A 23,546-nucleotide genomic window follows, 5' to 3' on the forward strand; every position below is an offset into this window, starting at 1 on the left:
GTTGCCGGGTTAGTCAGCAGAAACGTCCACAAAGCTCTCACTCCACAAAATACCAATTCAAGAGCATTCTGGACCCAAACAAGGACAGAGGATGATCCATCTACTGGGCCCCGAGATGCCTTCCTCCCAAGCCCCTTCCCATCCTCACAAGCTGACTCCTGAGCCCGCACTATCCTCACGTCTGAAATGGATTTCACACCCAGACATAACAAAGATGCCTTTGTCACTAGGAAAGAGGGAGTGACTATTGCCAGAACATTCTGGGTTCTGTTCATTCAAATCCCCGTGTGTGGGGAGGAGGAGAGTGGAATCGGGGGATGCTTCCCATTCTGGGGCTGACCTTAGGGGTAGATGCTTTGGGCAGAGCTGGAGCGGCCCCAAACTCCCCATCCTTCACTCACTGGCTCATTCCATGAATATCTGCTGAGCTGTATGACGTGCCAGGCACGCCGGGAAGCACTGTGCATTCATCACCTCATATAATTGATCCCCACAGCCTGATAAGAGAGGTCACATCATTAACCCCATTTTATAGATGAGAAAACTGAGACTCAATCAGATAAAGCCAGGACCCAATGTCACACAATTTCTAAATAACACAGGGGCACAAAGAAGAGGCAATTAAGTAACTTCTAACCACCCACAGAACACCCCAGGCTTCAGCTGCCATGTTGTTCTCCCTGGCGACCACAGCAGTCTCCTCCCTCTGCCTCCACCCTGCCCCTCTACAGTCCATTCTCTGCTGGCAGCCAAAGGAGCCCTGGGAAAACCAAGTCAGATTCTGTCCCTCCACAATTCAAAAGTCCCAAAGACCCCCACCTCACTCAAAGTGAAATGCAAAATCCTTACAGTGACCCACAAGGCCCTGCCTGATCTGGCCACCAGCCTCCCTACTCCCACTGCTACCTCCTTGACTTCACCTCCAATTCACTCTCCACCTGGCTCACTCTGCTGGGGCCATGCTGACCTCCTTCCTGAAACATGTTCCTGCCTCAGGGCCTTTGCACTTCCTGTTTCCTGTGCCTGGAATGTTCTTTTCCCAGAGACAGAGGTTTAGTCACTTTCCGCAGGTGACAATACCTAGAAGGGGCAGAGGCTGGATTCAAACCCAGGCTGTGTGGCCTCAGAGAAGACAAAATGTACCCAGCAGGGTCTGCCAGAAGAGAAAAGGATGTGTGTAACTCTGGGCAGGTTGCTGAACCTTCTCAACCTCTGTTTCCTCGTGTATGAAATAGGTAACCTAGGCAACATAGGCAGCCTTCCCTACCAGGTTCCGGGAAGCCACACTGCTTGAGACACGTCCACTGAGCACAGCCACCCCATACCTATGGACACTGGTACTATTATTAGATCCATGGAAAGAGCCAGGACAGAGAAGGAAGACCTCTTAAGGAAGCAGAGTATGAACCAGGTTTTAAAGGCAGGAACTGGAAAAGCCGTGGGAGACGCTACAGGCAGGCCAAGTGACAACAGGTTTCACCGGGAACCGACGACTCAGGAGAAGGCAACAGCTTCCAGTCTGGCTTCCAAACTGGGACAGAGGCACCAGTAGAGACGAGGAGAGATGCTCCCACCTGGCACGCAGGCCCCCTCCCTTCTTCCGGTCCCAGCGCCTGGGGTCTTCCTTCACCAAGTTAATGCTCCCTCACTGCCATGGGGAACAGGGGCACCCCCTCACCCAGACTTGGCCACTCTTGAGTCTCCCTGACTCGGTCAAGGACGGCCGCATGACCCAAGGCAGCGAATCCGAGTCCACTCCAGGACAAAGGCCAGACCCTTCCCTGACACCAGCCAAGCCATTCCCACCGGCACTGAGGCAGTTGAGTGGGGCCTCCGGTCACCTGCAGCCAAGGACCGCTGACCACCAGCATGTGCTGCTCCCGTGTCGGCAACAGCCGTCCTGTCACCGTTCTTGTCTGCGTTCTTGCGGTTCTTCTCTCAAAACAGAGATGTGGGAGAACGGGGGCTGGGGAGGGGGCACTGCTGCGCTGCACAGCCCAGGAGGACGGGGAGCCTTCCGGGGGTGCCATCAGGGCCCTCCGGTCCAAGAGGAGGCCCTCTCACATCCCTCCCGGAACCCACTGCTTCCTCTCTGGGGTCTGCACCCCAGGGCCTCCCAACGACGTCTAAGTTGAGAACAAGATTCGGGAAGTAGGACAGACAAATGTGGGAATCTCCAGTTGAACAGCTGAGGTTGCAAAAGAGAAGAGAGACTTGCCCGCAGGCCCCCGGAGGTGGGAGCTGGGGTAATGGAATCACCCTTAGGGCGCCCCCCCTTCTCCATGTCTGCTCATGGAGCCGAGCCCGAGGGACCACCCCCCCCAAACCGGAACACACGTGTCAAACTCAACTGCGTATGGCCAGCCGGCAGGTACAGCACTGGGTCTGGATGGGAGCAGCCTCCTCACAGAAGAGCACATTTCTGCTTGTCAGACACATTTTTACTTATTAAACACATCTTTCTTCCAAAGAGAAATCAGCCACATCCTACTTTTCTTTAAACACATGACCTTCTTTGGCTTTTGATTTTCCACCTGATACAAAGTTTAGAAAAAATATTTCATTGTCCTCTGAACTCTACATATATTAAAAAAAAAAAAAAACCAGCAGTGCAAGCATAATGATAAATGGCAACTACCACCTGGTTTCAATTTCAGGGACATTAGGGAAGAATGGGGAGTGTGGCAAAGTGAAGAAAACTGCTGCCATTCAGCTCCAGCCAAGCCCTGCCTGTAGGAATGTGAACTTGGTGTGGATAGATTTTCTGATTAAAAAGCCAGAAGTAAGTGGGTAGGAGAAGAATAAATGAAACAAGATGGGATTGGGAGGGAGACAAACCATAAGTGACTCTTAATCTCACAAAACAAACTGAGGGTTGCTGGGGGGAGGGGGGATTGGGAGAAGGGGGTTGGGGTTATGGACATTGAGGAGGGTATGTGCTTTGGTGAGTGCTGTGAAGTGTGTAAACCTGGTGATTCACAGACCTGTACCCCTGGGGATAAAAATATATGCTTATTAAAAAAAAAAAAAAAATTTTTTTAAAAGCCAGAAGTAAGATTTTGTATGAAATGTCTTGATTTTTCAATGTTGGCAACTAATAAAAATTTTTCAAACACTGTACAGGCCTAACAAAATCTATTTATTGGCCTGATGTGGCAAGAGGACCTTCAGCTGGAAACCCAAGGTTTTATGGCCCCATGGACATTGAATGAGAGTAAGCAGCTCTGTTTTTATCACATCTATGTCCTCAGCAGCGAGCACAGGACCTGGGACAGAACGTGGGCCCCCCCCCACCCCAACACATACACCTCACACTTAGGGATCCTCATGTCAAAGCATCTGAGAGTGATGTTTCCCAGGGCACACGGGGGCCCTCTGACTCATCTGGACACGACTTAAGCCTCCCTCTGAAGCCTCCTTCTGCCCTCCATGGTGTCTTAGCTGTTGGACAAAAGCAGAACAATCATGGGACAGGAGCCAGGAAACCTGCGTTCAAATCCTGTCTCAGTCACGAGCTCACTTGGTGAGCCTGAGCCAAGTCAGGCAAAGAACAGCTCTAAGACTCAGTTTCCCCTTCTGGAAAAATGAGATGAATGCATGAAATGATGTCTGGTCTCTTCCAGCTCTTACAACCTGATTCTAGGACTTCACTAGCTGCCAGTGACTTCTCTGGGTTAGTAAAAACCAAAAGGTTTGAGCCAAGGCTTGTTCAGCCCTCAGTTACTGGATGGGAAACTAGCAGCTTGAACAAAGATGATGCACGTGGTCTACCACTTTGGAAAACTGGAAACCGTGTAGGCGCTCAATCTAAGAGGAATGTTTAAGTAATAATAACAACAAGGGTGCCTGGGAGGTTCAGGCAGTTGAGCCTCCGACTCTTGGCTGTGATCCCAGGTCATGAGATCAAGTCCCGCGTCAGGTTCCCTGCTCAGCGGGGAGTCTGCCCCCGCTCAAATAAATAAAATATTGTTATTTTCATTAAATTATAATTTAATAATAATGATAATAATAGTATTTGAATAACAATGTGTGAAGAAGAGGAAGAATGTGTGAATAATAATAATTGTATTCACATAATATTTCACACTGTATCAGCAGAATGAGTGGAATTCTAGCTAATACGTGAAACACCTACCCCGTGCAGGCAGTTGCGTGAGTTTTACAGATCTTACCTCTGCTCACTCCTCCGCTGATGGAGAAGGCAGCACTATTTCAGGAGAGAGGACACGGAGGCACACACAGGTGAAGCAAATGGCCCTCGATGACACAGCCACTAAGGAGCCAGGATCCGACCTGGGCAGTGGGGAGCCCGCGTTTCATTACGAAGCCCCCACATATCGTTACGAAGCCATCAGGGGCCTCGTGACGAAGAAGGCTTGGGGCAAGCCTGGGAGAAACCCCCCAGAAGAGGCCAGAGAAGAAAGCTTTGCATGTGGGCCGTGGGCTTGCCCTAGACCAAAACAAATGCAACGAACAAGGACAAAATGTAACAAAAGGTGACACTGCTTGTTTGGAAGAGCCCTCGTTGCCCACAGTTCTACAGTGAGTGTGATGAGGGCAAAGATGGCCAACGCGGGGCAGGCGCCCCCCTCCCCCCAGCCAGCGCAGCCAGCACCATGGCCAGCGAAGCCTTTCTCCTCACGGACTACAGGGCTGGGAGCCCCCCCAAGGGTCCGCATGCTTGTCTGCACTGGACAGCAGTACCCCAGCATCTACCGCTGGCCCAGGCACGCAACAAACGCCTGGTAAAATGTGTGTGAAGATGCAACAAGCAACTTCCCCATTTGACAGCTAAGTAAACTGAGGCCCAAGAGTTCCTGCCCCAGCTCCCAGAGTTGGAAAGTGGTGGCCGAAGACAAGCACTGACAGACTCACATCTTAGCAAAGAGTTTCTGCTGCCCACACAAGGGGTCAAAAGCACACACAAAATCACCAAAGGGACAAGACCTTGGTAGGACTGGACCCTGGGATGGGGACGGCAGCGGAGGGGAGCTGGATACAAAGGACACTGCTGGGAAAACCTCTGAATATAGATCATAGACTGTGTAAGTTATTCTCGATGTTAAATTTCCTGATTTTGCTCAGTGTGCTATGAGAACATAGAGAACGTCTTTGTTCTTAAGCGGTAACACGCAGAATGACTTAGGGGCATCACATCTGCAATATTCCCAAATGGATCAAAGTCATAATAATTGTAGGGGTGCCTGGGTGGCTCAGTCAGTTAAGCATCCGCCTTCAGCTCCGGTCATCATGTCAGGGTCCTGGGATCGAGCCCCATGTCACACTCCCCGCTTGGCAGGAAGCCTGCCTCTCCCTCCTCTTCTGCCTGTCACTCCCCCTGCTTATGTTCTCTCTCTCTCTTTCTTATAAATAAATAAATCTTTTTTAAAAAAATCATAATAAATGTAACAATGTACGTGTGTGCACACGCCATGCGCCATGCGTATGCACCAAATGGGGTAGAGGGAGGCAGGCAGGTGGGAGGGGGAAAGAGAAGGGGAGGATTAAAAACAAATGTAGCCAACAGCTAAGGATTGGTGAGTCTGGGTGAAGGGAAGACGGGGGGCTCTGGATTGGACACGTCAAAATAAAAAGTTACCAAAAAATTAACTTTAAAAAAAATGTATGATGTTGCCCATAAACACGGCATACAAGGGTTCTGTGTCTAGACCTCTGCACCCATGCAGAAATATATAATACCTATAGCCAGGTATATACGTAAAACATTTTACCATCCTTGGCTCCATGATGGCTGAATGGACAGAAGGGAATGTGCTTTTGACACTTACCCCGCCACTTTATTTATTATATTTGTGACCAAGGGGAAATCAACCTTCAAAACCACCCAGCAAGTCTGGCCAGCCATGGGCTGGCGGCAGAGACCACACAGAGCTCCCTCTGCCCTCCCAGTGTGGTAAAGGCAGGAGGCCAAGGACACCTGGACAGTCTGTAGCCACTCCCCACACTGGGCTCTACGCTCCCCAAAGTCAAGGCCACTCATTAAGAAAGTAGCAGGAACCAGACTGTGCCTCATTCAGCTCCTTTTCACTCATCCACTCCGTTGGCCAAAGCTGACAAGGGCTGGGTGGTAGGGACTGATGAGCAAACACAGCAGACCGGGACCCTCAGCCCACACCCCACCTTTGCTCATGTTTGAGAGCATGAGACTGTCTTAGTCCCAGGTCCCCAAAAGTCTGCACAAAAGTATTTAGCTGTTATAGCAATCAAGACAATTACATCCTTTTATATAAGAAAACATACACATGTATTCAGAGGAAAAGCAAATGTTTTCCATCGACGAATATTTAATGAGCACCTACTATGTGCCAGGCACTGTTCTTGGTGCCTGACATGAGGGGAACAGACAGAAATGCCCTGTCGTCCCAGAATTGAAACTTAACAATCCACACGAGGTTGGTAAGTCATCCAGTGTGTCAGGGGGTGGAGAACAACCCCGCGGGGAAGGGGAAGGAGACAGGAAGTGGCGAGATGGGGCTGGAGTTTAATTCTGAAAAGCAGGTGGTCAGCGAAAGACCTCCCCGGGAACAGGCCGGAGTGAGCCACAGGGACGGGGGGCGGGGGGGGGGGGAGCATCCCAGCAGAACCAGTGAGAAGACCATGAAGCAGAAGAAAAGGCGCGTGTGGCTTTGGGGCGGGGGGGAGTAGGAGCGAAAGGAGATTCTGGAATTAGGTAGTGGTGAAAATTGCACAACTTTGCAAAAATACTCAAAACTCAGTAATCACTCGCTTTGAAAGGGTGAGGTTTATGACGGGTGAATCATATCTCGATTAAAAAAAAAAACTATATGAGAAAGAAAGAGAGAGACTAACAGGAGAGGAGACAGGACCCTCCAGGCCATCCCAAGGACTTCGCTTCTACTCTGAGGGAGGCGGGAGCCACAGGAGGGCTCTGAGCAAGGCTGCGGCATGGACGGACTCAAGCTCAGACTGGACCCCTCTGGCTATGTGTGGAGGACAGACTGGAGCAGGCCCAGGGGAGAGCAGAGCAGACAACTCTAAACAGTCCGGGATGTTTCTCGACCGTGAGTCCTTGGGCAAGTCGCTTTTCCTTCTGTGCCTCAGTCTTCCTCACCTGTGAAGTGGGTTTGAAAAATACGTTCCCCGCCACCATCGGGCAGAGGTGAGAGCTGACACCACTCGGGGAGGTGTTGTTAAGGAGCCTCTGAGTCCAGTGGAGGCAAAGGTGCTGCCAAACAGCTTTTAATCATGCAAATTAGTTTCCTGAACAGAAACCGGGGGTGCCTTCCTCTATCACAGGAAGCAGAGACCCATCATAAATAAACAGCCCTCTCATCAGCAGCACCCTGGCCATCGACAGGAACCCAAAGTCTTCATCGGGTGTGGTCAGCTCCGACATAGTACTCACAGGGAGGCTGAGACCCAGACAGGGTGGAAATAGACCTGGGTCACAAAGCCGCCTTCCCACAGGGTCTGGGGATCTGCCTGGCAAGGGGAAGGTATGGTTCTCCTCCCTGGACAAGTGTCAAGGCCAGTGGCAGGAGGCAGCTGCTGAGATCTTGGGAAGACCCCCGTGCAGTATGATTTTCAGGTCATCAATTAGACCATGCCACACCCCTGCTAAAAACCCTCCAGGGGCTCCTTGCCCCCACTAAGAATAAAACCCAAAGTGCTCACGGTGCAAGAGTCCCATACCATACCAATGTATCTCCCCAACACCACCATCCTGACCTCCTGCTGTTCCTCAAAGAAGCCAAGCCTGATCCTGCCTCAGGGCCTTTGCACATGCTGCCCGCTCTACCTAGAACACACATTTCTCGACTGTCTCTCTACATCTGGCTCCTTCTCAACTCCAGGACTTAGCTCATATGCCACCTCTTCAGAGAGGCCTTCCTCGACCACCCCATCTCAAGTAGATGCCACCATCCCCATTACAAACATATCCTCATTTTATTTCCTTCTCGGTGCATCCACCCCCAAGCTGAGTAGACTTCAGAAAGTTACTCTGTCTCTCTGGGTCTTAGTTGCCCAAGCAGCAAAATAGCACAAGAGTTGTTGCAAGGGCTCAAAAAGATAATCCAGACAGAACATAGTAGGTCCTCAGTGAATGTTATCATTCCATCTGTCACCACCTTCTCAAGGGACCTCTCTTTGTATTATCTGAAGAGTCCACCAGGGCAGAGGCCTTATCCATCTTGTTCTGGCCATGTGCCAGGGCCCCGGCCCAGTGTCAATGTATTGAATGAAGAAGTGAATGAGTGAAAGAAAGCACCGACTGCCCCCAGCCCCCTCTGGCCCTGGTCTCGCTGCTGCTGCTGTGGCTGGGAACAGCTCCTTCCAAAAGCCGCCTGCCACCCCCCTGCGAAGGGGAAGATACAGGCCCCCAGATTCTGGTGGCTCATGGCCACCTGCTTCCACCAGACTTTGGTGGCCCTAGTCCCACCAGCCTGAAATAGCCTTGCCTCCCCTGGCCCAGACACAAGGGATCGTCTGTCAGTCCCACCCAGGGGAAGGAAGCAGGCGGGTAAACACAGATTGAGTGTCCAACCACAGGACAAAAGAGGAGCAGGCAGATTCCCCTCCTGGTCCTCAAGGAGCCGAGAAAATAAAAATAAACTAAAAAATCGACACAGGGCTGGGAGGCTGGACGACTTCCCTTCTTCTCGGGGCTTCGTCTCAGATAATAGGAGAGCCTGCAGCAGGTACCAGGGTAGCCCTGACCTTGGCTCAGCGCTGGGCCCTGAAGGTCCTTCCCATGGATGACTATGCTCCTTGCTGCAATCCCCTAAGGGCTCCGATCATCTCCATTTGCAGGTGGGAAGACCAGGACTCAGGCAGGCAAAAGGACTCGCCCAAGGTCACACGGGGGCAGAGCCAGGATTCGAACCCAAGCCCTTTGGCTTCTAGAATCCATGCTCCTAACCATGAACCCAAGACACAAGGCTGGATGAAAAGAGCAGCCCTAACACGCCACTCAGGTAAGCACATATACGCTCAGACACGGCGATTCCTTATGTTCCTGTGTACACGTGTGAATGCCCTAAAATGGTCTGAGAGCAGAGCCGGTGGGCAAAGGAGGTTGTAGTCCCCTGGTTCACAGCCAGAGGTTATTCGGTTATTCGGGACATGTGGCAATATCTGGAGACCTTTTTTGATTGTGCCAAATTGGGGGAGGGGGGCGCTCCACGCATCTGGCGGGTAGAGGTCAGGCCTACAACGCACAGGACAGCTCCCCACAACGGACAGTGATCCCGCCCCAATATTTCAGCAGAGCCAAGGGTCAAAGTATGGAGGGATTAGCCCCAGCCCAGCAGCTAAGGCTGAAATGCCCCCTGTGGAACCTCTTTAAGATGGACCTTTGGGCCAGGCTAAAACAACGTCCTGGGAACTTCTTCCAGAACTCTCAGGAGGGAACCCTGACCAGCCCCAGGGGCCACCACCCTCAACCACGGCTCACCCCCCTCTGGGGGCCACAACTTCTGCAGGGGGTCCCTCTAGGGTGTCGCCTGCAAAACAAGGAGTTTCAGACCCTCCTCCCCTCCCCCCACCCAACCCCACCACTCGCTCTCTAGGGGCTTTTAAACTTTGGGGCAAGAACCAGCTGGGGCCATGCCCTGTGCCTGGGGAGCAAGGCACACTGGTTTGAGGTCCAGCCGATTACTCGCCTCCTGCCAGGATTCCAGGCAGAGAGCTAGAGGAGAGAAATCACAAAAATCTGAGAGGTTAACCTTTGCTGCCAGTGGACCTGACCCGCTGCAGAGATACCTCTTTCCGAAGTCGGCGGGGGTTGGGGGGGCACACTTTAGAGCAAAGAGGATGTGGGTTTCTCGATTCGATCCGAGGGAGTGGCCCAAGCTCAACAGGTCTTCTGCTCAGTGGCCTGATAAAGGGGGACACCCTGTAAGAGAGGGGTGCCCTGAAGCCTCCAAAAGCCAGGGACACCAACTCCATCCTTCTCTAAGTGACAGATAAATGGTTAGGAAGGAAACGACCCACCAATAGTGAACGGGCGTCCAGAATGCTTATTTGCAGAAAGCGCTCATTCAAATGCACAGACTGGAGCATCTCTGTTGGGTCACCCTTCTCCACAGCACAAGAGCAGAGTTTGCCCTGCAGGCAGCTGCACTTCCCTAACCCAGAACGCTGCCTAGACTATATAGCAGGTGCTCTCAAACTACCTGCACATTGAGAAAAGCAGCCTAATTTCTTCTTGGATTTCCCTTGGCGGGGGGGGGGGGGGGGGGGGGGCTCTGTTTGCTCTGCACCAAGATGCCCCCCGAACTCCTGCTGACATTGGGGTTCTTCCCATCAAAAGGTTTTCCCTGACTTCCTAATGCTGTTCGGCTCTCCGGCATCCTAAAGCTCCAATAATTTGGACCTTTGGGCTTAATTCTTATCTGCAAGGGCAGCCAGAGGTCACACAAAGGCTATGAATTTTGGTCATGAACACAGCATCACCTTGGGCAGTTCAGGAAAGCAGTAAAGAGTGTGGGTTATGCAGCCAGACACCCTAAGTTTGAATCCCAGCTCCATCAGGCTGTGTGACCTTGCAGAACTGACTTGGCTTCTCTGGTCCTTCGTCTCATTTGCAAAGTGGGAAGCACAGTACCTAGCACTTTTGAGCTGATAACAGAGAATGCTTTACACAGGGCTGGCAAACATTTAGGACTTCGTAAGTGTCAGCCAATTGTTATTGTTGCTGTTACATTACCCTAATAATTATGCTGAAATACAATTCTTTCTGTCAGAGGTTTGTAACATATATATTCACATGCATATACCTAATTTCATAGGAAAACAGTACTACAAATGAGATTTCTCCCCTTAACATCTTCCTGCTTGCCTTTCTCCCCAAGATACACATCCCTGTATCCTTTTCCCTAACTCCTGTGATGTCATACATACGACCGACATGGATGTGTTATGATTCTCATTTACTTTCCAAAAGCAAAATTGTGTTATATACACTTCTCAGCATCCTACCTTTTGCAACACACTGTCGTGAAAATCCCCAAAGTCACTGAGTAGGTTACTCTGTTTCAGCGACTACAGAATTTAAAATGTGCCCCCCCCACACCTCCTGACATTTCTCTCTAGTGTGAGACTAGGAGCAAAAAAAAAAAAAATCTTAAAAAAAAAAAAAAAAAAGAACAGTGACAACACAAAACCACAGTTTCTTGTTTTGGCAAGCAGAGCTCCAGTAAGAGAAGCTCTGGTCTCCTAACCCCCAAAAAAAGCAGAACCAGAAAGCATTCTGGGAGCTTTCTGCTGACACCCCAGATCCTTAGGGACCCTGGTGCAGCTGATCGAGCCTACCCTCTGGGGGTCTACTGACCCTTCAGGAGCCTACTGACCAACACTTACCCAAGGGTTTCTCTACCATCCACCCAGGTTCCCTGCCTTCCCACCACTGCCCGGCTGGCACACCCATCATAAGATGCACCGGCACCTGCCCAGGAGGTCCCCACTTGTAAGAAGGGACTCCAAATCAATCCAACCAAAAGACAAGTGGACCCAAGGTTCAATAGCCTCCTCTTTAAGTGCGGGGATGGGGGAAGATTGTGAACCCCAAACAGACAACCTCCTCTAACTCCCACTGTACTACATCCCCGAAAAAAACACCATAGCATACTGAGCACCAACTATGAGCCCGGCACAGCACTAATGGCTTCAAGGTCAGGCTCATTCAAGCCTGAAAACACCCTTAGGACACAGGTGCTATACTGTTCCCATTGTACAGATGGGGAAACTGAGGCATCGAGCAGGCTAGTGACCTGCCCATTGCCACATGTGGTCAATGTAGGGGAAAGCTAGGATGTGAACACCAGCAGCCTGGGTCCAGAGGCCCACACTCAACCCTCACCTCATGGATAGACATTGAGCACAGAGGACGAAGCTGGCAGCCTGCCACTTCCATTCTTCTAGCATTCTATCCATTCTGCTGAAGACAGAACAGGAGCCACAGAGGCAACATAACCACAGGAAGCATAGGCAGAGGCTCAGGGTCCCATAGACTTCAGTTCAAATTCCAGTTCTGCCACCTTAAGAAATCATGGGCCAAGATCTTTATAAGCCAGAGACAGTCTGTGAGGTGGCTAGGGACATGAGCTGTGACCAGATCCCGCCACTGCTGTCTACAGGGCCCAGGGCAGCCCACTTCAACTATCGAGCCACAACTTCCTCATGTGTCAGTGGGGTAATGACAACACTCCCTTCACATGGGTAGTGGAAAGATCAAATAAATTGATACGTGTGAAGTGCCCAGAACCGTAAATAATGCGTCCCTGTCAGTTCCTACACGGTGATGTCTATAATCATTATTATCATTGATAACGCTGTCCAAGAACACAGAGGGAGCACCCAACAAAGCCAGAGCTTCTCAACGTTGAAATCCAAGATTCGGAGTCAAAACCCAGGGCATTTTCTCCCACAATCTCTGTGGTATCCCCCAAGAAAGATCTAGCATCTCTACAAGAGGGCTGTCCTTGCCTTTCCATGCCTCTTACATAAACATACACAAAACATGGCACCAAAGTCATCAGTCCCCCTTGGAGGTGGGGAGGGGTGTAAAACAGTTCCTGAAGGCAGTGGGGAAAGATGGGGAGATTCTGGAGGAACCACAGAGCCCCAGAACCGGAATTAAAAAAAAAAAAATCAAAACAAAACAAAATGGAAAAAAAAAAAAAAAAAAAACTGGTTCCGGAGTTTAGATAAGTCAAAAGGAAATCCACTCAAAGTCCCTGTCCTCCTTCCAGCGCTGACTCACACCTCACTTCCTCCAGGCAGCCCTCCCTGACTACTCCTGCTCACTGGAAGCTGGAATCCTATAACCCTAATGATTGGTATTATTTCATCATCATATAAAAGAATAATTAATGATGATAACTCATATTTTTATACCATATTACCAGCCAGACACTGTTCTAAATGCTTTATATATATTTATACAACTGATTTATCCTCTTAAAAAACCCTGTAAGATAATATCTATTATCATCTCCTATTTTACAGATGATGAAAGTGAGGCTGAGAAAGGTTAAGCCACTTGCCTAAGGTCATACAGCCCAAGGACTCAAAACCAAGCAGTATAGCTCCAGAGCCCAGCCTTTTATGTGCAATTTCTATAAACACCCACTTTGCCACCAACTAGACTGTCCCCTCCTTGAGGACAGGAACCCAGAGCTGGCCTTTCTGCATCTCCCACATTTCTGGGTCATTTCTACTGACACCAGGACCTTAAAACTAGGGACACAGGAAGAGCAGGGCAGCCCTTCAAGACCCACCTCTGCCCCATGGAATTAGAAGCGTGGAGGGATTACCAAGCCTTCTTCCCTTACTAAGTAAGTATAAAGGCTCGGAGGAGAGAGTGGGAAGACAGAAGAGAACAACCTGCAGGCTGCCAGCCTCGCTGTGTGGAAAGCCTTGGTAATTAGCAGTTCCTGAAGCTAAGCCCTGGATTTTCAAAACTGAAAGGTCTTGGGTTGTTTAGGGGCCATTTCTGATGGAGCAAAACAAGAAAGGCCGCCTGCGGCTCACAGACAAGGTATGGGCTGGTCAAGTTACACAATCAGTCCGTTGCTGGCACCAGCCTGGGGACACCCAAAAGGGCAAGGCAGAAAAGCAGCCTGGATTCTCCTCCCCTGGGTTTACAGGTGGGGAAACTGAGGCCAGGGCAGGTAGCAGGACTGGTCCAAGAACCAGCTCATCTCAGAACTGACAGGTCAATCCTAACAAAAACATGAACTCAATCACGTGGAAGTACGGAAATCTTTTTTTTTTTCCCTTCCTGTTTCTTTAATAGTAAGAATGGTCGCTTCCAATCAATTTCCATTATTCCAGCAACCTCAGACTCTACAAGTGGACAATCTAAAACCACAGTTAACTCCGACACCATCTGCATCTGTTCTGAAACGTACCACACCATCCAGGCGAGGGCGCGGGAGGAAGAGGTATATTTTCTTACCCATTAATATAAAAATTGGTCTGTCTTTCCTCTCTCGCTTCTAGACTGAGGAGCAGGGAGTGGCTCAGAAGGAGAAGTAACGAGTTCCGGAGAATGTGACATTGCTCAGAGATATCAGAGCTGTCTACCTCTTTATATCAGAAACTGCCAGCTTCAAACTGAACAGATTCCTTTTTTTTTTTTTTTTTTAAACGATGAGAGAGGGAGAGATGGGAAAGAAATGCCAACTCTGCCTTATTCTCACAGGCATTTCTAGTAGGGTCCTTTAGCCAAATGGTTTTCAATGCCACCACACAACTCCCCAACCCCCCAAACGCCCCCCCACACACATACACACACCTCTTTTCACAGAGAGAAGGGCTCTCTCCTCCCTGAGTTAGAACTAGGACCTCACACAGCCTCTGCTGGACCTCCAAGCCAGTGGGGACCCCAGAGGATGCCAGAAGCTCCCTCTGTGCCCCCAGAGACTGGGGAGCTGCAGAGCCTGGCTCTGAGATCTCTAAGGAGCAACCACCACCCCCAGCTCTTCCTGAACCAGGATTAAAAGACTTCCTAGAGCCGAGAAGGGAGTAAATGAGGTCCCAGCAGGAGGCACGGAGATTAAAGCCCTCAGAGTCTCCTAACTTCCAGCGAGGCTTGGCCCCAGGCCCACCCCCTCCACCCCCTGGCCACTTTTCTCACTTCCTAGGAGAGTAGGGAAGTGGCCCCTTCCTCCCTCTCACAGGGGGACTTTAAAAAAAAAAAAAGAAAGAAAAGGAAAAGAAAAAGAAAAAAATAAGCTCTGCATTGGAGTTTGGAGCACCGGATGGGACGGCCCTGGTCCAAACCCGGTACCTCCAATGAACCAGCTGTGTGATTCCAGGCAAGTTACTCAACCCCGCTGGTGCTAAACTTTCCCATCTAAAAAATGGAGTCAATACTCGTCCCTACTTCATAGGCCACTTGGAAGGCTAAACCTTCTAATGACCTATGTAAGCGCCTGCCACATAGTAAGCGCTCGACTGTTATTTTAGAGTCTGACGCTGTGGTTTTGCCACTCAGAGATGGGGGTGGGACCTGGACTGGCAAGTCGTGAGTTCGAAACCCATTGTACCCAAGCTCCAGCAAAAGCGTGTGCACTGGAGAAAGGGGTCCTACTCTTTGTGGTTTTGTGGGATCTCCGTCCCTCTTCCGGGCTCTGGGTTGAGGGGCGCTGGACTCTAGGATGTCTAGGCTCCGTCCCGTTGAATAGTCGGTGGTGCACTAGGTGGCGAAGAAATCCCCCGGGGGAAAAAAACACAGGAGCGAAAGCTCCCGGCGCCTGGGTCCCAGAGCCCCTGCCTCGCGGATGTAACTAATTTTAAAACTATTTGAAAGGCGGGAGGGGAAAAGAAAAAGACAAAAGGGCAGCGTGCAGGGTGGAAACAGGAGTATGGGAGACCCCGAGTCCGGGCTTGGACCGATGGCAAAGGAGGCGACAGCCAGCTCTGGAGGAGCCCGGATATCCCCATCTCTCTGTGTGCCCGCCAGGGCGCCCCTGAGGCGACTCTCGCGCCCTCCAGGGACCGCGGCCACAGGTTGTGGGGACCGCCCCGCGCTGGAGGCCCCTGCGCTCCACAGCGGGGCGGGCAGCCGGGGCAGAGGCTGTCCCCGCGCGCCCCGGGCGACACTCACCGATTGCAAGAAGCGCAAGGTGCCCACGTAGTCCCTCTCGGTGCCCAAGATCTCGTTGAGGACGCAGAGGCGGAGGCGCAGCTGGCGCTCCGACTCCCGCGCGGCCGCGCACGGGCCGGAGCTGGGCGCAGCGGCGCCGGGGACCCGGGGGTCCGGGTGGGCACCGTCCCCAGCCCCGTCGCCACTGGGATCGCTACCGCCGGGTCCCTCCATTCTAACGCGGCCGCGCGGCGCCGGCTGCTTCCCCCGCGCGAAGGTCGCGCCGAACGGCGACTCAGGCGTCCAGGCGCCCCATCCCGGACGGGGCGCGCCGGCGGGCCGGGCTCAGCGGCGGCCCGGCGCCTGGCGCGGCGGGCGGGCGGGACTGGGGGCGGGCGGCCCGGGCCGGGGGCGGAGGCAGCGCGCGGAGGCTGGACCAGGGGCGGGAGGGGGCCGGCCCTCGGGGCTCCCAGACGGCGGGCTCCGCCGCCGCCGCCGCCCCCGCCGCTAAGGGAGCGTCTGCCAAGTGCCACACCGCTCTCTGGCCGCAGAGGCGCTCCGCGCGCGCACCGAGCCCCTTGGAGACGCGCGGCGGAGCTCAGAGGCTACGTCGGAAGCTCTGAGCGGCCAGGGCCGAGGCGCCCGGGGCGCTCGGGCGGGAACCCTCCAGAAGGGGAGCCGGCGGAGGCAGAGGACCCCGAGGAGGCGCACGCGCCGCCGCCCGCGCGCCAACTCCGTGCCCGGACGCGTGGCCCCCTCCCCCGCCGCGGGCTACGCCACTCCCACCCACCACACGCGACACCCACCGCGCGCAGGCACACGCACGCAGGTTCGGCCGCCGCGGCCGCTTCTCGGGACGAGCGAACACCGGGCTGGAGAGGCTCGCGGCGGAGCAGCTCGGGAGCCAGCCCGCCCCGGCCCGCGCAGCCCCGCGGGCCCGCGAAGAAAAGGGGGCGGCTCCACCCCGGGCCAGCCAGCCTCTGGGGACACTGAGCCCTTTGGGTGCCCTCGGGCGCTGCCACGACCTTGAGAAGGAAGACGCGCGGCTCTCTCTGTCCCTCCCTTTCTCTTGCCCTTTCCTTCCTTCCGTTTCTGTCCCTTTCTTTTCTGAACTTGCTTGCCCCCAGGAGTCGACCCTGCGCCTTCCACCTTTCCCAGAAGAAATCAGTATCTGCTCTCGAGTTACTAATCAGGTAGCAGCTGCTCTGCCCGCGCCTCCCCCCACCTCCATCCACCCACCACCCGGGAGAAGGCCTTGGGAAACCCGGCTGCTACTCCAGGCTGCTCTGCTTGACCTTGATCATCAGCGGAACCGCTTGACAAATGTCCTTACCTGCCTCACAGGAAGGTAGGGAGAGGTGACCGAGCTCTGGGGCCTAGAGTCTCAGGTTTGAATCCCATCTCCTTCACGTGCTAGTGGGTGACCTTGGGCTGGTTTCCTTTGCCTCAAGAGCCTTAGTGTTCTCAACAGTACAATGGGAATGATATTGCTACCTAGATCATAGGATCCTCCACAGGGTTGTGTTAGTCCCCAGGACAGTGCCCAGTACCTAGAAAGTTCTCTATGTTTGTCCTTTATTATTATTGTTATTCATGTGTGAATGCCCTCTTGGCCTGGCCCCATTCTCCAAACTGTCCACAAAATCCTTAATCTTCCCCTGTTCACCTCCCAGGGATGGTACTGTCTCTGCACTGGATTAAACGATTCATATAATATCCCCCCTGTAGACTGCAATCATCCTTTAGGCAAGAACATGACTACTTATTTATCTTCTGTTCCAAACACCCAAGACTGTTCTCCTTTTGGCTTGCATGTATACTGCAGGTTCCTCAGGATGCTGAGAGAGAGTGGGATGGCTTCTGCCCTCTAGGAAATGTGTCTTTGGGATTATGAACAAGTTGGTGTTTGATCTGGGCCTCAAGGGAGGGAAGTTCTTCTGGGCAGGTGGTAAAGGGTGTGAGGTAGGTGAATCTGCCAGGTGTGGGTAAGCAGTTGATTATGTCTGAACGCCGTGGCAGTCTCTGAGTAGCTCTGCTGTGTAACTTTAGACTAGTCACAGGCCCTTTCTGAGCCTCAGATGTCTCATCTTTAAATAAATCCTGTCTACCACAAGGAGAAAACATAGTGGGAACATGATGACTATGGAATGAAGCTGGTTTGCATTTCCACCCCAGCTCCAACTCTAATTGGCTCAGTGACCTTGGCTAAGACACTTCACATTTCTGAACCTCAGTTGCCTAATCTTTAAAATGGGAGTCTTGGGAGGAATGTGTATGTAACGCAGGGTCTCTCAACCTAAGGGCCACTGACATTTAGAGCCACATAAGTCTTCACTCTGGAGTGCCATCCTGTGCCCGGTAGCCATTTCGTCGGTAAACTGCACCCACCAGATGCCAGCAGCACTCTCCCCGCTCCAGCTGTGACGACCAAAAATGTCACCAGACAGTGCCACATGTCCCCTGAGAGACAGAACTGCCCCCAGTTCAGAACCACTGGTAGAAAGTTGCTGACACAGAAAGCTGGCACATAGTAGGTGCTCAACAAATGTTAGTCCCCTTCCCAGCTGTGACTACAGAAGCTTAGCGTCAGCTTCAGACATCCATCTCATGCGTGCACACACAGATCCCATGCCTCATCCAAGAGTCGGTCCACAGTGCCAAAAGGATTCCAAATATTTCCTCACTCGTGGATGGAGCCCACCCCTGGCCCATCTCCATCTCTTCTACATTATGTCCGATTCCTCTGGGATGTTTCCACCCCACTGAAAGACAATACAACTTTTAATAAATTACTTAAGCTCTCTGAACCTCCTTTTCCTCCTCTGTGAACTGTGGACAATAGCTGTACCTACGTCATAAGTTTGTTGTGGGGCACCTGGGTGGCTCAGTTGTTAAGCATCTGCCTTCCACTCAGGTCATGATCCCGGGGTCCTGGGATCAAGCCCAGCATCGGGCTCCCTGCTCTACAGGAAGCCTGCTTCTCCCTCTCCCACTCCCCCTGCTTGTGTTTCTCTCTTGCTGTGTCTCTGTCACATAAATAAATAAAATCTTTAAAAATAATAATAATAAGATTGTCGCAAAGATTCCTGAGTTAAGTAAGATGTGGAAAGGGCTTGGAGCAGAGAGTAAGCGTTCAGCAAGTGAAGGCTTTCATTTGGATTGTTTGCTGAGTCCATTCAGATGCATTTGGCTACAAGGAGAAGAAAAATGGGCTACTGGTGGGTCCAAATGTAAGAACCTTGTTTATTTAACAAGAGGCCCAGAGGAGATGGGTTCATGTGGCTGATCAGAGACTTGCAAAGTCATCAAGGACCCAGGACCTTCGACCCTGCTGCTCTCATTATGTTGACTCCCCTCCCCAGCTTTGGGGGCTCAGAGTCTCCAGATGGCTATTACAATGGCAACATCCCCAGCCAACCCAAGCCCAAGGCAGGCTTTCTCTTGCCCTTTCACAGGTCATGTGACCACCCTCACTTAGTCCCTGACCAAGAGAAGGGTTGTCACTGTCCATTTACAGTAGCTCTGCTCCATCTCCTGGGACACGGCTGCCTGGTCAACTTGGGGTTCTTTGGTCAAGAAAGAAATGTCTGCCACAAGCACCTACCCTGTGCTGGGCCTCGAGTGAGGTGCTAGGAGTAAAGAAGTGAACATGACCGATGACTTTCAGGCCTGGCAGAGTTGGCATCGCTCCAGCAGGGAGGGACAGACAGTGATAAACGAAACACAGAAAGACAACAAGTTTTGTCATTCATCCACCAAGTATTTGTGGAAGGCCTACATGCCCCAGGCTAGGATGGAGCAGTAATAGCATTTAGGGTGCCTGTCCTCTTGGTGTTTCCAGTGCAGAGCAGGGGGAGACAGAAAATAATCAAATTAATAATCAATCAATAGGGGCGCCTGGGTGACTCAGGCATTAAGCATCTGCCTCTGCTCAGGTCGTGGTCCCAGGATCCTGGGATCAAACCCCACATCGGCCTTCCTGCTCAGCGGGAAGCCTGCGTCTCCCTCTCCCCCTGCTATTCTCCCTGCTTGTGTTCCGTTTCTCTCTCTCTCTGTCAAATAAATAAATAAAATCTTAAAAATAATAATAACCAATAAACTAATGAGATCTTTTCAGCTTCTCCAGAGTTGCTTGGTGGCACCCGCGGGCCTCTGCTCTGGTCGCTGCTTACCCCAGGTCTTCTGAGTCAGTTAGGGAGCTCCACACTAGTGTGATCAATGGGGACTCCCTTGGTCCAGGAGCTGGCTGCCTCCCAGCTAATCCTGGCACAGAGCGACTCACTGAACCAAACATGACTAAGCAACCACAACCCGGGGGAGATGTCTTTCCCTAGCCCTGTTTGGGCCCCGACCTCTCGTACCTTCTTCCCCATCACCTCCACCCACGCACTCCAGGATCTCCAGTGGGGAGCCCTTAGAACCAGTATGTCTCCTGGGTAGGGCCTTAAATAGGCTATAGCTGGGAAACATTCACCAAAAGAACACAGCGAGAAGGAGAGAAAAAAAAAAATCTTTCAGTTGAGCGGGGGAGCAATGACAATGATAGAGAAATTCTCGTCTACAGGGACAATTATAGAGTCTCTATTGCCATGTACTTTGCAAATAGTGGGAAATACCATTTCATTTCAGCTGCGTGCATTTCACAGGTGCAGGGAAGTTAGTGCTGTTTGGAAACATCAGACAGTTCCTTATTCCCTGACGAGCCTCTCAGATTCTGCAGGCTCAGGATTTGAAGCTGCTTTCCCAAGCTCTGCTCAAAAGAAAAAATAAAGAAGATAAACCGAAGAGAAACAAGGGGTGGTTTTTGTTCATCCCACGTTGAACTAACCAATGAGAAATGAGTTAAGGACTGCCCAGGATTGCAATCATTTCCCAAATGCAGATGAGTTTTCAGTAAGTCAGGCCAGCTGCCCAGAAAGTCTTTTCCTCATTCTGAGCACCAAGAGCAGCTTTCTGAGAAGAAGAGAGGCATCTCCACCCTTGGCATTGGCCGGAAGAGCTGGACAACTGAACTCAATGTAGGACACACAGGCCAGGATTCATTTCTTCAAACCAAAATATTCCCTTCCTAATAGTCCTATGTGAGCCACCCCTGACTGTCCAAGTTAAAACTTCCCCCGAAGGAAGCTTTGCTGTTCGAAGCAGATATCTCCAGAGGATCCTGGCTCAAGATCTGATTCAAACATAATGGATATCAGATTAAGTCAGGGCTCCAGACCTTTGCCAAATCAGATTCCTTCCAGGAAGCACTAGAAGCATAGCCTGGAGGAAACAAAGAAGGAAATGCTTAGGACCCTTGGTCTGAATCCCAGCTCGGCCACTGATATACATGCATTCATTTTTCCCAGGCTTCGGGAAAGTGGTAGCCCTAGGGACCAGCTGCCTGGGTTCAAATCCCAGCCCCATCAGCTTCGTAACTGTGTGGGTTTGTGCAAGTGATTTTGTCTCTCTGGGCTTTGATGTGTCTATCTGTAAAATGGGGTCGATAAGAGGTCCTACTTCACAGAGTTGTGTGGATTAAAATACTTAATAGATCCAAAGTGCTTAGAATGCTGCCTGACACTCAATTCGGTGTTAGTTACTAGAACTGAGGGAAGCCATGATGTTTGGAGGTGTTGCAGCCACCTTGATACCATGAGGACGGTCATCGTTAACCAGCTGAAGATGACAAAATGACAGAGGTAAAGAATCTTGATCTTTGATGTCATCAAGCCCCAGAATTAACCAACTATGGAACTGCTCTGCCTCTGGACTTCCTGTATTAAAAGACAATAAAATGTCCTTATTGTTTAAGCCAGGTGAGTCATGCTTTCTTATTTGCAGCCAAAGGCATCCTAGCTGATATGCCTCCCTTTCCCTAGATTTCTCCCCACTTAGATGAACAGATTCCTCTACTGAAAGGAAGGCCAGGGACACCTGGGTGGCTCAGCTGGTTGAGGGTCTGACTCTTAATTTCAGCTCAGGTCCATGATCTCATGATCATGGGATCAAGCCCCCTGTCCAGCTCTGTGCTCTGCACAGAGGTTTCTTACTCAGGTTTCTCTCCCTCTGCCCCTGCTTCCACCTCTACATGCTTGCTCTCTCCCTCTAAAATAAATAAATCTTTTTTTAAAAAAGATTTTATTTATTGTGCTCACTTCGGCAGCACATATACTAAAGATTTTATTTATTTATTTGACAGAGAGAGATCACAAGCAGGCAGAGAGGCAGGCAGAGAGAGGAGGAAGCAGGCTCCCTGCTGAGCAGAGAGTCCGATGCGGGGCTCAATCCCAGGACCCTGGGATCATGACCTGAGCCGAAGGCAGCGGCTTAACCCACTGAGCCACCCAGGCGCCCCTAAAATAAATAAATCTTAAAAAATAAATAAATAAAAAGAAAGGAAGGAAGGTAGACTGAACACCCTCTTTGCATGGGACAATCCCAGTTTGTGCCTGTTGTCCCAAAATAATTATTAATAACATCCTGTTTTGGATGATTATGATCACCCTGTCCTTTGAAATAAGCGCTGTGCTCTTTCCAGTTCTCTCTTAAAATGCAGAATCCCCCACAAAGTGCTGCTTTCCACCACCTCGTTTTCTGAATGAAGCAAAGACCTAAGGATTGTAACATGCAGGCTGGAAAGGGGGCAAAAGTTAAAGGAAAAAAGGTTCAGGGGACGCCTGGCTGGCTCAGTCGGCAGAGCATGTGACTCTTGATCTCTGGGTTGTGAGTTCGAGCCCCTCGTTGGGGATAGAAATTACTTAAAAATAAAATCTCTAGGGTCCCTGGGTGGCTCAGTGAATTAAGCTTCTGACTCTTGACTTCAGGTCTTAATCTCAGGGTCATGGGTTCAAGATCCACATTGCTAGGCATGGAGCCTACTTAAAAAATAATAAAACAGGGGCGCCTGGGTGGCTCAGTGGGTTAAAGCCTCAGCCTTCGGCTCAGGTCATGATCCCAGGGTCCTGGGCATTGGGCTCTCTGCTCAGCAGGGAGCCTGCTTCCTCCTCTCTCTCTGCCTGCCTCTCTGCCTGCTTGTGATCTCTCTCTCTCTGTCAAATAAGTAAAATCTTTAAACATAATAATAATAATAAAATAGATAATAAAATCTTTTGAATTTTTTTCAGAAAAAGATCGGTGGGGGTGCCTGTGTGGCTCAGTGGGTTAAGCCTCTGCCTTCGGCTCTCGTCATGATCCCAGGGTCTTGGGATCGAGACCCGCATTGGGCCCTCTGCTCAGCAGGGAGGCTGCTTTTCTACCTCCCCCTCCACCTGCCTCTCTGCCTATTGTGATCTCTGTCTGTCAAATGGATAAATAAAATCTTAAAAAAAAAAAAAAAGATCAGTGCCTAAAAGGTAAATTCTATAACTTAGTCAAGACCAGAGATTGACCTGGATGGTGTATCTTGAAATCCTGCAGCCAGGATGCCAGATGGTTTCAACAGACATACTGGACACACATTTATATGTCTGGGTTGGTTTTTTTTTTTTTTTTTTTCCTTTTTCAGTTTGTTTCCTGGCCTGAAAGCTCAAAAATAGGGCTGCCCCATCCAAATCCAGACACCTGGCAATCCCAGTGGCAACTTTTATGGAAAGCTGACGGTTTCCGCTTTAGCCAGCAGAGACACAAACAGCCGCACCCTCTCCAAGTGCCATTTATGCTGTAGCCTACCTTCCAAATTTCCTAGGCAAATTCCATTCCTGGAGCCTTGCTGAAAGGAGGGGCGTTCTAATGCAAATCATTATCATTTCTCACCGCGCACCAGGCATTGGCAAGGTTTGGCAGCAAATTCTCACAACTGCCCTTCACGGTAATTTTTATTATATTATCGTCCCTTTTTTACAGATGAGAAACTCGAGGCTTAGTAAGGAACCCAATCAAGATGACTATATTAGTTCAGATAGAGATAGCCTCTGTGACAAGACCCTAACAGTAATTCATTTGACTAAGTAGAGCTTATTTCTCTCTCGTGTGATAGTCCAGGCATGAAGAA

The 23,546-nt window shown here is 51.0% G+C and overlaps 1 protein-coding gene and 1 long non-coding RNA gene across 3 annotated transcripts in view; one reads left to right on the top strand and one right to left on the bottom strand.

Annotated features, from left to right (window-relative positions):
* The window catches only part of PREX1 (phosphatidylinositol-3,4,5-trisphosphate dependent Rac exchange factor 1), a 176,719-nt gene extending 160,728 nt beyond the window's left edge, over window positions 1–15,991 (bottom strand). Inside the window, exons 1-2 of one of the 2 annotated variants that reach the window (XM_082744785.1) lie at window positions 15,837–15,962; window positions 15,596–15,688 (exon numbers count right to left, since the gene is read on the bottom strand). Coding sequence is in view for 1 of the 2 variants with exons in the window: in XM_082744784.1 (XP_082600910.1) it covers window positions 15,596–15,808 (213 nt within the window). In the remaining variant the exon portion in view is untranslated. Of the gene's footprint in view, window positions 1–15,595 lie in introns of both variants that reach the window. The other variant, XM_082744784.1, reaches the window with a different exon arrangement.
* Window positions 15,992–16,086: 95 nt separating this feature from the next.
* On the top strand, window positions 16,087–22,892 carry LOC309871630. The gene is made up of 3 exons (XR_014315387.1): window positions 16,087–18,125; window positions 20,221–21,372; window positions 22,681–22,892. It is a non-coding gene; the product is annotated as an uncharacterized lncRNA (long non-coding RNA).
* Window positions 22,893–23,546: the final 654 nt, after the last annotated feature.

The sequence above is a fragment of the Mustela nivalis genome (genome assembly GCF_964662115.1).
Source record: "Mustela nivalis genome assembly, chromosome: 8".
Lineage (NCBI taxonomy): Eukaryota > Metazoa > Chordata > Mammalia > Carnivora > Mustelidae > Mustela > Mustela nivalis.